A 14,444-nucleotide genomic window follows, 5' to 3' on the forward strand; every position below is an offset into this window, starting at 1 on the left:
ACTGGACAATGTTCCGTACCTCTATTGTCGAGGCGGCCGATTGGAGCTGTGGCCGCAAGGTAGTTGGTGCCTGTCGTGGCGGTAATCCTAGAACCCGTTGGTGGACGCCGGCGGTGAGGGATGCCGTCAAGCTGAAGAAGGAGTCCTATCGGGTTCTTTTGGCTCATGGGACTCCTGAGGCAGCAGACAGGTACCGACAGGCCAAGCGGTGTGCGGCCTCAGCGGTCGCGGAGGCAAAAACTCGGACATGGGAGGAGTTCGGGGAGGCCATGGAAAAAGACTTCCGGACGACTTCGAAGCAATTCTGGACCACCATCCGCCGCCTCAGGAAGGGGAAGCAGTGCAGTGTCAACACCGTGTATGGTGAGGATGGTGCTCTGCTGACCTCGACTGCGGATGTTGTGGATCGGTGGAGGGAATGCTTCGAAGACCTCCTCAATCCTACCAGCACGTCTTCCTATAAGGAAGCAGGGCCTGGGAAATCTGTGGTGGACTCTCCTATTTCTGGGGCTGAGGTTGCCGAGGTAGTTAAAAAGCTCCTCGGTGGCAAGGCCCCGGGGGTGGATGAGATCCGCCCGGAGTTCCTTAAGGCTCTGGATGTTGTGGGGCTGTCTTGGTTGACAAGACTCTGCAACATCGCGTGGACATCGGGGGCGGTACCTCTGGATTGGCAGACCGGGGTGGTGGTTCCTCTCTTTAAGAAGGGGAACCGGAGGGTGTGTTCCAACTATCGTGGGATCACACTCCTCAGCCTTCCCGGTAAGGTCTATTCAGGTGTACTGGAGAGGAGGCTACGCCGGATAGTCGAACCTCGGATTCAGGAGGAACAGTGTGGTTTTCGTCCTGGTCGTGGAACTGTGGACCAGCTCTATACTCTCGGCAGGGTCCTTGAGGGTGCATGGGAGTTTGCCCAACCAGTCTACATGTGCTTTGTGGACTTGGAGAAGGCATTCGACCGTGTACCCCGGGAAGTCCTGTGGGGAGTGCTCAGAGAGTATGGGGTATCGGACTGTCTTATTGTGGCAGTCCGCTCCCTGTATGATCAGTGTCAGAGCTTGGTCCGCATTGCCGGCAGTAAGTCGGACACGTTTCCAGTGAGGGTTGGACTCCGCCAAGGCTGCCCTTTGTCACCCATTCTGTTCATAACTTTTATGGACAGAATTTCTAGGCGCAGTCAGGGCGTTGAGGGGATCTGGTTTGGTGGCTGCAGGATTAGGTCACTGCTATTTGCAGATGATGTGGTCCTGATGGCTTCCTCCGGCCAAGATCTTCAGCTCTCACTGGATCGGTTCGCAGCCGAGTGTGAAGCGACTGGGATGGGAATCAGCACCTCCAAGTCCGAGTCCATGGTTCTCGCCCGGAAAAGGGTGGAGTGCCATCTCCGGGTTGGGGAGGAGATCTTGCCCCAAGTGGAGGAGTTCAAGTACCTCGGAGTCTTGTTCACGAGTGAGGGAAGAGTGGATGGTGAGATCGACAGGCGGATCGGTGCGGCGTCTTCAGTAATGCGGACGCTGTATCGATCCGTTGTGGTGAAGAAGGAGCTGAGCCGGAAGGCAAAGCTCTCGATTTACCGGTCGATCTACGTTCCCATCCTCACCTATGGTCATGAGCTTTGGGTCATGACCGAAAGGACAAGATCACGGGTACAAGCGGCCCAAATGAGTTTCCTCCGCCGAGTGGCGGGGCTCTCCCTTAGAGATAGGGTGAGAAGCTCTGTCATCCGGGGGGAGCTCAAAGTAAAGCCGCTGCTCCTCCACATGGAGAGGAGCCAGATGAGGTGGTTCGGGCATCTGGTCAGGATGCCACCCGAACGCCTCCCTAGGAAGGTGTTTCGGGCACGTCCGACCGGTAGGAGTCCACGGGGAAGACCCAGGACACGCTGGGAAGACTATCTCTCCCGGCTGGCCTGGGAACGCCTCGGGATCCCCCGGGAGGAGCTGGACGAAGTGGCTGGGGAGAGGGAAGTCTGGGCTTCCCTGCTTAAGCTGCTGCCCCCGCGACCCGACCTCGGATAAGCGGAAGAAGATGGATGGATGGATGGATGGATTTTTTTGACACTGAATCTTTACAGGCTAAACATTTAAACACTCTATTTGGACAAACTGACATTTTAAAGCACACACATTTTGCTGAAAAAAGTTGTATTCAATTTAATTGTCAGCAAAAAAAACAGTTAAAGTTCAAATGCAAAAAAAAAAAGTTACATAAATTCAGTGTCAAATAAAGCTTAAGTAATTAAGACACAAATTCCGTCCATCCATTTACTACTGCTTGTCCCTTTTAACCCCCATAATTCAGTGAGTTATAGGAAAGTGGCAAATCTTTAGAAACGCCTCTCATTATGATGCAACTTTTGCACCGAATTTGATAATTACAGGATGCAAACTCCCTTCAGTTAATTAGTTTTTCTTGTTAAATGACACGATTAAACACATAAACAACATACAGTAATTGAGCAAAACTACAGAGCATGAGTTCAAATAACTTGTTGTTTGTGAACATGTCATGATGTCACGCTTGCTTACCTGGTGGGTCCTGAGTTTTGAAGCAAAAATATTTATGCACTGAATTTTACTGCACTGGATTTTTTTGACACTGAATCTTTACAGGCTGAACGTTTAAACACTGTATTTGGACAAACTGACATTTTAAACACACACATTTTGCTTAAAAAACTTGTATTCAATTTCATTGTCAGCAAAAAAAAAACAGTTAAAGTTCAAATGCAAAAAAAAAAAGTTACATAAATTCAGTGTAAAATAAAGCTGAAGTAATTAAGACACAAATTCCGTCCATCCATTTACTACCGCTTGTCCCCTTTAACCCCCATAATTCAGTGAGTTATAGGAAAGTGGCAAATCTTTAGAAACGCCTCTCATTATGATGCAACTTTTGCACCGAATTTGATAATTACAGGATGCAAACTCCCTTCAGTTAATTAGTTTTTCTAGTTAAATGACACGATTAAACACATAAACAACATACAGTAATTGAGCAAAACTACAGAGCATGAGTTCAAATAACTTGTTGTTTGTGAACATGTCATGATGTCACGCTTGCTTACCTGGTGGGTGTTGAGTTTTGAAGCAAAAATATTTATGCACTGAATTTTACTGCACTGGATTTTTTTGACACTGAATCTTTACAAGCTGAACGTTTAAACACTATTTGGACAAACTGACATTTTAAACACACATTTTGCTTAAAAAGGTTGTATTCAATTTCATTGTCAGCAAAAAAAAAAACAGTTTAAGTTCAAATGCCAAAAAAAAAAGTTACATAAATTCAGTGTAAAATAAAGCTTAAGTAATTAAGACACAAATTCCGTCCTTCCATTTACTACCGCTTGTCCCTTTCAACCCCCATAATTCAGTGAGTTATAGGAAAGTGGCAAATCTCTAGAAACGCCTCTCATTATGATGCAACTTTTATAATAATAATAATAGATTTTATTTAGAGATGTCCGATAATATCGGCCTGCCGATGCTTTAAAATGTAATATCGGAAATTATCGGTATCAGTTTTTTATTAGTCGGTATCGTTTTGTTTTTTTTATATATTTTTTTTTTAATTAAATCAACATAAAAAACACAAGATACACTTACAATTACCGTATTTTCCGCACCATAAGCCGCCCTGGGTTATAAGCCGCGCCTTCAATGAACGGCATATTTCAAAACTTTGTCCACCTATAAGCCGCCCCGTGTTATAAGCCGCATCTAACTGCGCTAAAGGAATGTCAAAAAAACAGTCAGATAGGTCAGTCAAACTTTAATAATATATTAAAAACCAGCGTGATGTGGGCGCGCATGGAGTCGTATATCAACATGGACGGAGCTGCGTGAAAAAAGCCACCCGGCCTCTTCGCGTAAACTTCCCTTAACCACTCGCTCATCTTTTCTTCATCCATCCATCCCTTCGAGTTAGCTTTTATGATGACGCCGGCTGGAAAGGTCTCTTTTGGCAAGGTCTTCCTTTTGAATATCACCATGGGTGGAAGTTTCTGGCCATTAGCATGGCAAGCTAGAACCACAGTGAAGGATGACTTCTCATTCCCTGTGGTGCGAATATTCACCGTACGTGCTCCCGTTGTATCCACAGTGCGGTTCACAGGAATATCAAAAGTCAGTGGAACCTCGTCCATGTTGATAATGTTCTCTGGCCGGATCTTTTTTTCAGCTATCTTGTTTTTACAATATGCACGGAAAGTAGCCAGCTTTTCTTGAAAGTCTTTAGGCAGTTGCTGTGAAATAGTCCGTGTGCGGATGGAGAGATTGCGTCTTTTCATGAACCGGAAACCTGTCGCTTAGTTGGAGCCATTTTGTGGTCTTTACAGATGTAAACACACAAAGGAAATGAAACGTAATATCCGCGCGCTTCTTCTTCTTCTACGCGGGCGGGTGGTTGCTTACAGTAGAAGAAGAAGCGCTTCCTGTTCTATGGGGGCGGGTGCTTACCTTGGCGGTTGCTTGCGTAGAAGAAGAAGCACTTCCTCTTCTACGGGGAAAAAAGATGGCGGCTGTTTACCGTAGTTGCGAGACCGAAACTTTATGAAAATGAATCTTAATATTAATCCATATATAAAGCGCACCGGGTTATAAGCCGCACTGTCAGCTTTTGAGTAAATTTGTGGTTTTTAGGTGCGGCTAATAGTGCGGAAAATACGGTAGTAACCTCCTTCCCCCATTCACACTCATTCACACAAAAGGGTTGTTTCTTTCTGTTATTAATATTGTGGTTCCTACATTATATATCAATATATATCAATACAGTCTGCAAGGGATACAGTCCGTAAGCACACATGATTATGCGTGCTGCTGCTCCACTAATAGTACTAACCTTTAACACTTCATTTTCATTCATTACTAGTTTCTTTGTAACTGTTTATATATTGTTCTACTTTCTTTTTTTATTCAAGAAAATGTTTTTAATTTATTTATCTTATCTTATTTTATTATTTTTTCTAAAAAGGACCTTATCTTCACCATACCTAGTTGTCCAAATTAGGCATAATAATGTGTTAATTCCACGACTGTATATATAGCAGTATCGGTTGATATCGGTATCGGTAATTAAGAGTTGGACAATATCGGAATATCGGCAAAAAGCCTTTATCGGACATCCCTAATTTTTTTTGTAAAAAGCACTTTACATTGAGTAAACAACCTCAAAGTGCTACAGTGTATAACAAAATAAAATAAAAAATAAATAAATATAAAAACTACAACAGCCAAATAGCTAAAACTAGTATGCATATATCCATTGGCGTTGTTAGGCCTATTTTAGGGGGGCTCAAGCCCCCCTAAAATATTCTTAAGCCCCCCTAAATAATTTGGTGTTTTTTTGTTTGTTTTTTACAAATAAATGCCGACATATTCATTATAAAGTGGCCCAAATATGAGTTTAAATAAATAATCATATAACCTGTTATTATTCACTCAGTTTCCCCTCACTTCGTAGCGTAAGGTAGAGAGCTCCTTTCGTGCGTCGGTATCCAATCCATTCCACTTGTTCATATAGAAAATGCCCACATCACTCAAATTCCAGCCCGCATTTTCTCTGCGACCTTGCTTGCGGTCCTGCAGGTGTACGAAGCACATTATCTTCCTTTACAATGAGTGAAGCTGCACAAAACCTTGCGTGTGCAATTGTAAATAATTTATTTTTTAAGTTTTGTGTTTCTTGTCGAATCTATATAAAGTAATATACATAAGCCTATTGTTAAAATAATGAAAAAAACATCATTAAATATATTTGTTTTATTGTATTGTTACATTAATAGCTGTTTTATTATTATAGGATGGCTTGTTTAACATTTAATAGGATTTTCAGAGGGAGGAAAAACCAAGACATTTAATATAAAATGTAAAATGAATAAATACATAAAAAGAAAATATATGGTTAATTTTCGGTACAGTAAGAAAACAACAAAATATAAATTTTTGGGTTATTTATTCACCAAATTTGCAAAATCTTCCACCAAAAATATTGTTCTTAGTGTAATATTTGATGTGAAGTAATGGGAACCTTGGATAGGTCAATAATTCATAATAACATTGATTTTGATTCAATATTATGTTTTGAGCAATGACAGTTTGAAAGAAAAAAAAACAGCTTTGTTTTATTAGTCAACATTGCAACTTTTTCTAAATTACATTTAACCTTTAAGCTTTTTTTATTTCACTTTTGTTAGGTTTTTGTTGATTTTAATAGTATTTTTAGAATGTGCCGTGGGCCTTTAAAACATTAGCTGTGGGCCGCAAATGGCCTCCGGGGCACACTTTTGACACCCCTGCTATAGATAATAAAAAATTAAATGTGATAAATCTATGGATAAAAAGCGTTTATCATAACTCTCTCTCTCTCTCTCTGTCTCTGCCCCTCCCTCACAATTTGTTTTGTTTTTAACCCCTTCTTAACCCTGAACGTACATTGAAAATACACGCAACCCTAACTCAAAATGCCGGACATTTGAGGCATTTAAGAAACTCCGCCCTGACAGCTCCGCAAAAGAGGACATGTCCGGTGAAAAGAGGACGTATGGTCAGTCTATCCTAGCCCGTTAGCTGCTAGCATGCCGTGTGTTGTGCCTCGGTGTGCATTGTTTACACAACGTGCGTTACACTACTTAATATGTTCGTGTGGAAACTCGTTCGGTACACCTCCGAACCGAACCGGAACCCCCGTACCGAAACGATTCAATACAAATACACGTACCGTTACACCCCTATATATCACCATGCTAATGTTACCATGCTAGCATTTTAAACAAATTGTTCAGGTACACACAACAGAGTGATATATTTTGCTACTCAACGCATGATACAGTTAGCATTTTAGCATGCCAACATTAACATGCTAATTTTAAACCGCCCGCGACACAATTGTTATCATTATAATTTAGCGTGCTAGCTTTTTAGCAAATTTCTCATGTATACACCTCAGCAAGTCTTTGTTAGCCGTTTGTGAAGTTTTGTGCTTGTGCGTAACATTCGCTCGCATCCTGTGCATCTCCTGGGGGCAAAGCCCCCCCCCTGTCCTTAAAAGCTAGTGACGCCCCTGCATATATCTAAAAAAAAAAAAAGTTAAAAAAAAATAAAAAAAGTAAAAAAAAAAGAAAAAAAGGGGGGGGTTTAAGCCTTTTTTTAAAAGCATCCACAGTCTGTGGTGCCCTCAGGTGGTCAGGGAGAGCGTTCCACAGACTGGGAACTTTTGCACCGAATTTGATAATTACAGGATAATAATAATAATAATAATAATAACTGGGATTTATATAGCGCTTTTCTAAGTACCCAAAGTCGCTTTACATGTAGAACCCATCATTCGTTCACACCTGGTGGTGGTAAGCTACTTTCATAGCCACAGCTGCCCTGGGGTAGACTGACAGAAGCGTGGCTGCAATTTGCGCCAACGGCCCCTCCGACCACCACCTCATTCAATTCACCGGTGTGAGTGGCACCGGGGGCAAAGGGTGAAGTGTCCCGCCCAAGGACACAACGGCAGCGATTTTTGGATGGTAAGAGGTGGGGAGCGAACCTGCAACCCTCAGGTTTCTGGCACGGTTGCTCTACCCACTACGCCATGCCGCCCCCTTAAGGATGCAAACTTCCTTGAGTTAATTAGTTTATCTTGTTAAATGACACGATTAAACAACATAATCGAGCAAAACCACAGAGCATGAGTTCAAATAACTTGTTGTTTGTGAACATGTCATGACGTCACGCTCGCTTACCTTCTGCGCAGAAGCGATGCTCTTGCGCACGACTTCCTTGATGTGCGCGTGCGCGTAGGCGGGGGGCTGCGTGTACACGTTGACGCGCGTGACCCCGCGGTAGGAGATGGCTTCCGGCCAGCCGAGGTCCAGCTCCGCCACGGAGCCCTCGGAGCGGTCCGGCCAGTACTGGAGTGACACCTCGCCGTCCCCCCCGCCATCTTCCCCGGAGCCCGGGGTGGTGTTCCCGGCGTGGCCGGGGGTCTCCGGCCTCGGGTAGTGCTCGTGCCCGGGCCGGTACGCCTCCGCCGTGCGGCCGATGCGCTCCTGCTCGGGCTCCGACAAGAAGTCCCGGATGGCGTTCTCGCGGATGAAGTCCGTGAACGCAGCACGGCCCTGGCCGATGAGAGCCTCCAGGGCGCGCCGCTGCTCCTCGCTGTAGAAGAACTCCGGCTTGCTCTCGCTCACACGCCAGTTGACGTGGTGCTCGTCCAGACACTGGATCTGAGACAACGCCATGTCTTTAAGGAAGAGTTTAGCCCCTGAAAAACACCAAACTTTAAAAAAAAAAACTAGCCCGCTTTCATGGCCGACCGGAAGAGGAAAGTAGATCCCCCGCTCTGGAGGCTCTCATTTGAGGGGAATAAAGTCCAGCGAAGAAGGAGAATGTCGGCTTTCCCGCAACAAAGTGGAGGTGTTTGCGGAGAACAAAGCTCCCCTCCCCGCCCACAGACACGCCTTCACCTGCGGGAGAAGACGGGGGGCGGCCGGGTTCACGTCAAGTCACGAATCCTCTTCCGCGGACACGTGTTGAAACTCCGAGTCAGTCCGCCGCTTCTCGCCCGGCTGATGACTTCCAGGAAGGACACAAAAGTTTCGAACGTCGACGTGGCACAAAACGCCTCGACGACCCCACGGAGTTCACTCGCTGCTTTTTTATCTCCTTTAGTCGGAATGACAAAAGCGTCCTTTGTCCGGTCCGTGAATCTGGCGTGGAGGTGCCGGCTGACACCCTGGAATCCGCCAACGGAAGCTTGGTTACCGGGCGACTGAGAGGCGGAGTGTCCGCCGGTCAGGGAGCTTAGACCCCGCCCTCTTTTTCTGGAAAGGCACACAAACTTGTTTTTTAATTTAAATGTTCGAGCCTTTAATAAACAGATTGTATCTTCTCTTCCTGATTACTTTTACTTTGGACAAAAATGTTTAAAGAAAAATACATTAGGGTGTACATTTTGGTACCAGTACCAAAATATTGGTATGGAGACAACTAGGGATGTCCGATAACGGCTTTTTTTTGGCCAATATCCGATATTGTCCAACTCTTAATCACCGATACCGATATATACAGTCGTGGAATTAACACATTATTATGCCCAATTTGGACAACCTGGTATGGTGCAGATAAGGTCCTTTTTAAAAATAAAATAAAAAATAAGATAAATAAATGTAAAAAAAGTTATTGAATAAAAAAGAAAGTAAAACAATATAAAAACAGTTACACAGAAACTAGTAATTAATGAAAATGAGTAAAATTAACTGTTAAAGGTTAGTACCAGGCCCGGCCCTAACCAATCTGGCGCCCTAGGCAAGATTTTAGGTGGCGCCCCCCCACATCGGCAGTGAAGTGTATATACTCACAAGAAACCGAATAGCTTTGTCTTTTACTTTTTTTTTTTTTTACTTACAACTATACCTAATATATAAAGGGGTGGAAAAGTGACTATTACCTGCAGGGCAAACATTAGCTAACCAGAAGGCAATAACAATGTAAACAAAAAACACCTGCTTAAAAGATCTAATACAAATGTCCCTGAGGAATGTAAGGTGGGAGTACTGTAATTACCTAACGTTACATTATTATTTTCCATAACAATTTAGCCCCCTCCACAATATTAACCCGACGTTAAAACAGAACTAGCTATTTATTGATTAGCAATTGCCGAATCATGTAGCATTAGCTTAATGCTAAAAAGCCAGGTTACTATCACATTCTGTAACAGACAAATAATTTCATGTAGGCTAACGTTACCTACCTGCTACCTCTGTCTTTTCTCGTTTCTCCTCCTCTTCTTTTCTCTTTTTTCTTCCCTGGGCACCTGACAGTTTTGGCCGTTTTGACATCTTGTGTTGATTTTTTGATGTGGTGACGTCCAAAAAGAGTCATGATACGGGAAGGGAGGGGGCGCACCGTGCGGGAGGGCGGGGCGGGGGGGGGGGGGGGTGCGTAATGTTGTAATCAAATAATATTTCTATTAAATAGGCTTTACTTTGCATTTTAATTAACGTGGGATTATTTTTTGTATTTAGAAATAATAGTACCAACTTTTTTTTTTTTTTTTTTTTTTTCCTCCAACATTTGTGGAACTGGCGTGGCGCCCCCTGATGGACGGCGCCCTTAGCATTTGCCTATACGGCCTATGCCACGGGCCGGCCCTGGTTAGTACTATTAGTGGACCAGCAGCACGCACAATAATGTATTGATATATATTCATTCATTTTTATTTATCTCCTTCATTGATGTGCATCTTTGATCGATTACCACAATTATTCAATTATACATTTACACACCAATGCCTGAGAAGGAGCAGGATGAAGAAAAACCTTATATTTTCCTGCCCCCTTCAACATAATACGTAGTCTTACTTAATGATATCATATAAACCAACAATTACATCCAAATACAGAGGTGGGTAGAGTAGCCAGAAATTGTACTCAAGTAAGAGTACTGTTACTTTAGAGATTTATTACTCAAGTAAAAGTAAGGAGTAGTCACCCAAATATTTACTTGAGTAAAAGTAAAAAGTATGTTGTGAAAAAACTACTCAAGTACTGAGTAACTGATGAGTAACATACACACACATATCATCTATGTATATATATATATATACACACACACACATATATATACATATATATATACATACACACATATATATATACACACACATATATATATATATATATATACACACATTTATATATATATATACATATACACACACATTTATATATATATATATATATATATATATATATACATACAGTATATAATTTATATTTATTTATTTTGCCGTTTTTGTTTACATGTTAAAGGTGTTTTAATGAATATACATGCATGTTTAACACATATAGATTCCTTTCTTTCATGAAGACAAGAATATAAGTTGGTGTATTACCTGATTCTGATGACTTGCATTGATTGTAATCAGACAGTAGTGATGATAACGTCCACGTTTTCAAATGGAGGAGAAAAAAAGTTCCTCCTTTCTGTCTAATACCACATGAAAGTGGTTGGTTTTTGGCATCTAATTTGTCCAGCTTCCATATTCGTTTTTATACACTTTACAAGAAATACATTGGCGGCAAACTCCGTAGCTTGCTAGCTTGTTTGCGCTGGTTTCGGAGACTCTTGTTTTGAAAGCGCAGGCGCGATGGAGCGGCACTTTTATTGTGAAGACAGGAACTGTGCAGTCAGTCTTTAGGCTTTTGACGGGATGTACGGTTGAAATAAAAAAGGGTCTTTTTTCCTTCACACTTTTGATTGATTGATTGGAACTTTTATTAGTAGATTGCACAGTACAGTACATATTCCGTACAATTGACCACTAAATGGTAACACCCCAATAAGTTTTTCAACTTGTTTAAGTCAGGTCATGTGACCGCCTGGCTCTGTTTGATTGGTCCAACGTCACCAGTGACTGCATCTGATTGGTGGAACGGAGTGAACGTCACCAGTGACTGTATTTGTTGAAACGCAGGCACTATGAAGGTCTGTCTGACAGACCAAAACAAACAAAGCGTGCATTAACAGATCGATAAAAATGAGTAGCGAGTAGCGAGCTGAATGTAGATAAAAGTAGCGTAGTAAAAGTAGCGTTTCTTCCCTATAAATATACTCAAGTAAAAGTAAAAGTATGTTGCATTAAAACTACTCTTAGAAGTACAATTTATCCCAAAAGTTACTCAAGTAGATGTAACGGAGTAAATGTAGCGCGTTACTACCCACCTCTGTCCAAATATAACGAGAAAAAAAAAACACACAAAAAAACACAACAAGTGCAAAATTTCATGAAGTACAAACCGAACAAAAAAAACAAAAGTAATATACGCCTCACGGGATGATACAAAACAAATACAAAACCAGGCAAAAAAATAAATATATTGATATTGATATCAGAGGGGTTAGTGCAACTGCCTCACAATACGAAGGTCCTGAGTAGTCTTGGGTTCAATCCCGGGCTCGGGATCTTTCTGTGTGGAGTTTGCATGTTCTCCCCGTGACTGCGTGGGTTCCCTCCGGGTACTCCGGCTTCCTCCCACTTCCAAAAACATGCACCTGGGGATAGGTTGATTGGCAACACTAAATTGGCCCTAGTGTGTGAATGTGAGTGTGAATGTTGTCTGTCTATCTGTGTTGGCCCTGCGATGAGGTGGCGACTTGTCCAGGGTGTACACCGCCTTCCGCCCAATTGTAGCTGAGATAGGCTCCAGCGCCCCCCGCGACCCCAAAAGGGAATAAGCGGTAGAAAATGGATGGATGGGATATTGATATATAATGTAGGAACCAAAATATTAATAACAAAAAGAAACAACCCTTTTGTGTGAATGAGTGTAAATGGGGGAGGGAGTTTTTTTGGGTTGGTGCACTAATTGTAAGTGTATCTTGTGTTTTTTATGTTGATTTAATAAAAAAAAAAAAAAAAAAAATGATACCGATAATAAAAAAACAGACACCGATAATTTCCAGTATTACATTTTAAAGCATTTATCGGCCGGTAATATCGGCAGGCCGATATTATCGGACATCTCTAGAGACAACCCTAGTCCTGCGTATGCCTGAATTGTGTCTGCAAGATCAGAACAATATCCACTGGCAATGTTCCCTGACTGCAATTAGAACTTATTACATATTCGTGACGCATGCCCAACCCTTCCACAGTTTTATTTTTACCTTTCCGAATGACAGACAAGGAAAACACCGCTTTCTCTTTCTTTGTCTGTCTTGTCTATGTGTTTCAGTTTCTCACAAATAAGCAATAAGTGGTGTGATTATACATCAGCCGGTATAAGAAGAATGGTACTGACAGTCACTTTTGTTTTCACCTCTTCATGACTAGAAAAAAGAGCAAAGCGCACATCAATTCTATTGACTGTTGACCTCCTCACCTTTTCAGACACGGTGGGATGCGTGGACCCAGAGGAGTGTGTGCGAGTGTGTGGAGCCGAGGTGGGATGCTCCAACATCGCCTTCCCCAAGCTGGTCATTGAGCTCATGCCAAGTGGTGAGAGGAGCATTCATGTTGCGTCACAGGTGTTCAAAGTCTGGCCATTTGTGGCCCGCATCAAGTTTTTTTTTTAACGGCTCACTTTGCTTTCTGCAAATGCTGTTTAAAAAAAAAAAAAAATCAACATTAAAAAAAGTGGAATAAAAGATCAAACAGGTGAAATGTAATGAGAAAAAGTTGCAATGTTGCCTCTAACAACACAAAGCTGCCATGCATTTTTTTTTTCTATTAAGTTCTCATTGCTCAAAAAATAATAAGGAATCAAAATCAATGTTTTTATAAATGACTTCCCATCAAAAAGTCCACTTTGAAATATTCTGCAGAAAATTTTGCCTATTTTGTGTTTGCCATATTAAAAAAAGTACTTTCTTTTAATAAAAAAGGCATGAAACCAAAGAAAAAAATTTGGGGGGAAAAATGAATGTAAAATGGAAGGCATATATCTGAAGTTTCTCTAGAGTTAAGCGCTAAAAGTAATTTAAAAAAATTTACTCTACTTTTTAAAATTAATTCATTGCTCACAAAATAATTAAATTCAATGTTGGTATTAATTATTGATCTAGTTAGGGCTCTAATTACTTTACATAAAATATTCCACTTTAAAATATTTTTTTGGGGGGGAAATATTGCATATTTTGTGTTTTTGCCATTAAAACAGGGTTTTGGCAAAAAGGGCATAAAACGTACAAAAAAAAAACCCCAACAACTTTATGAAAGACCTGAAGTGGATGCAGAGTTTTCAGCGTTAAGTAAAATAAAACAAAACAAATAAATGACTTATTTTTAGGTTTATTTATTTTATGTTCATCCATCAGACCAAACTTGAGGGGCGTTTAAAGGTTAAAAAATAAATAAATAAATAAATAAATAAAATAAATATATATACACAGGTAAAAGCCAGTAAATTAGAATATTTTGAAAAACTTGATTTATTTCAGTAATTGCATTCAAAAGGTGTAACTTGTACATTATATTTATTCATTGCACACAGACTGATGCATTCAAATGTTTATTTCATTTAATTTTGATGATTTGAAGTGGCAACAAATGAAAATCCAAAATTCCGTGTGTCACAAAATTAGAATATTACTTAAGGCTAATACAAAAAAGGGATTTTTAGAAATGTTGGCCAACTGAAAAGTATGAAAATGAAAAATATGAGCATGTACAATACTCAATACTTGGTTGGAGCTCCTTTTGCCTCAATTACTGCGTTAATGCGGCGTGGCATGGAGTCCATGAGTTTCTGGCACTGCTCAGGTGTTATGAGAGCCCAGGTTGCTCTGATAGTGGCCTTCAACTCTTCTGCGTTTTTGGGTCTGGCATTCTGCATCTTCCTTTTCACAATACCCCACAGATTTTCTATGGGGCTAAGGTCAGGGGAGTTGGCGGGCCAATTTAGAACAGAAATACCATGGTCCATAAACCAGGCACGGGTAGATTTTGCG

At 41.5% G+C, this 14,444-nt stretch overlaps 2 protein-coding genes across 5 annotated transcripts in view; one reads left to right on the top strand and one right to left on the bottom strand.

Annotated features, from left to right (window-relative positions):
- The window catches only part of fam83gb (family with sequence similarity 83 member Gb), a 118,050-nt gene that overhangs the window by 71,035 nt on the left and 32,571 nt on the right, over nt 1-14,444 (bottom strand). For 3 of the 4 annotated variants that reach the window (XM_072916344.1, XM_072916343.1, XM_072916345.1), the window contains exons 3-4: nt 12,878-13,095; nt 7,733-8,812 (exon numbers count right to left, since the gene is read on the bottom strand). In XM_072916344.1, the coding sequence (XP_072772445.1) occupies nt 7,733-8,230 (498 nt within the window). In that variant the 5' untranslated portion in view covers nt 8,231-8,812; nt 12,878-13,095. Of the gene's footprint in view, nt 1-7,732; nt 8,837-12,877; nt 13,096-14,444 lie in introns of those variants that run through there. The other variant, XM_061923049.2, reaches the window with a different exon arrangement.
- The window catches only part of LOC133624347 (sodium/mannose cotransporter SLC5A10-like), a 31,818-nt gene continuing 30,177 nt past the window's right edge, over nt 12,804-14,444 (top strand). Inside the window, exon 1 of the mRNA XM_061987838.2 lies at nt 12,804-12,993. Coding sequence (XP_061843822.1) covers nt 12,984-12,993 — 10 coding nt within the window. The 5' untranslated portion in view covers nt 12,804-12,983. The remainder of the gene's footprint in view (nt 12,994-14,444) is intronic.

This window comes from Nerophis lumbriciformis, linkage group LG27 (assembly GCF_033978685.3).
Source record: "Nerophis lumbriciformis linkage group LG27, RoL_Nlum_v2.1, whole genome shotgun sequence".
NCBI lineage: Eukaryota > Metazoa > Chordata > Actinopteri > Syngnathiformes > Syngnathidae > Nerophis > Nerophis lumbriciformis.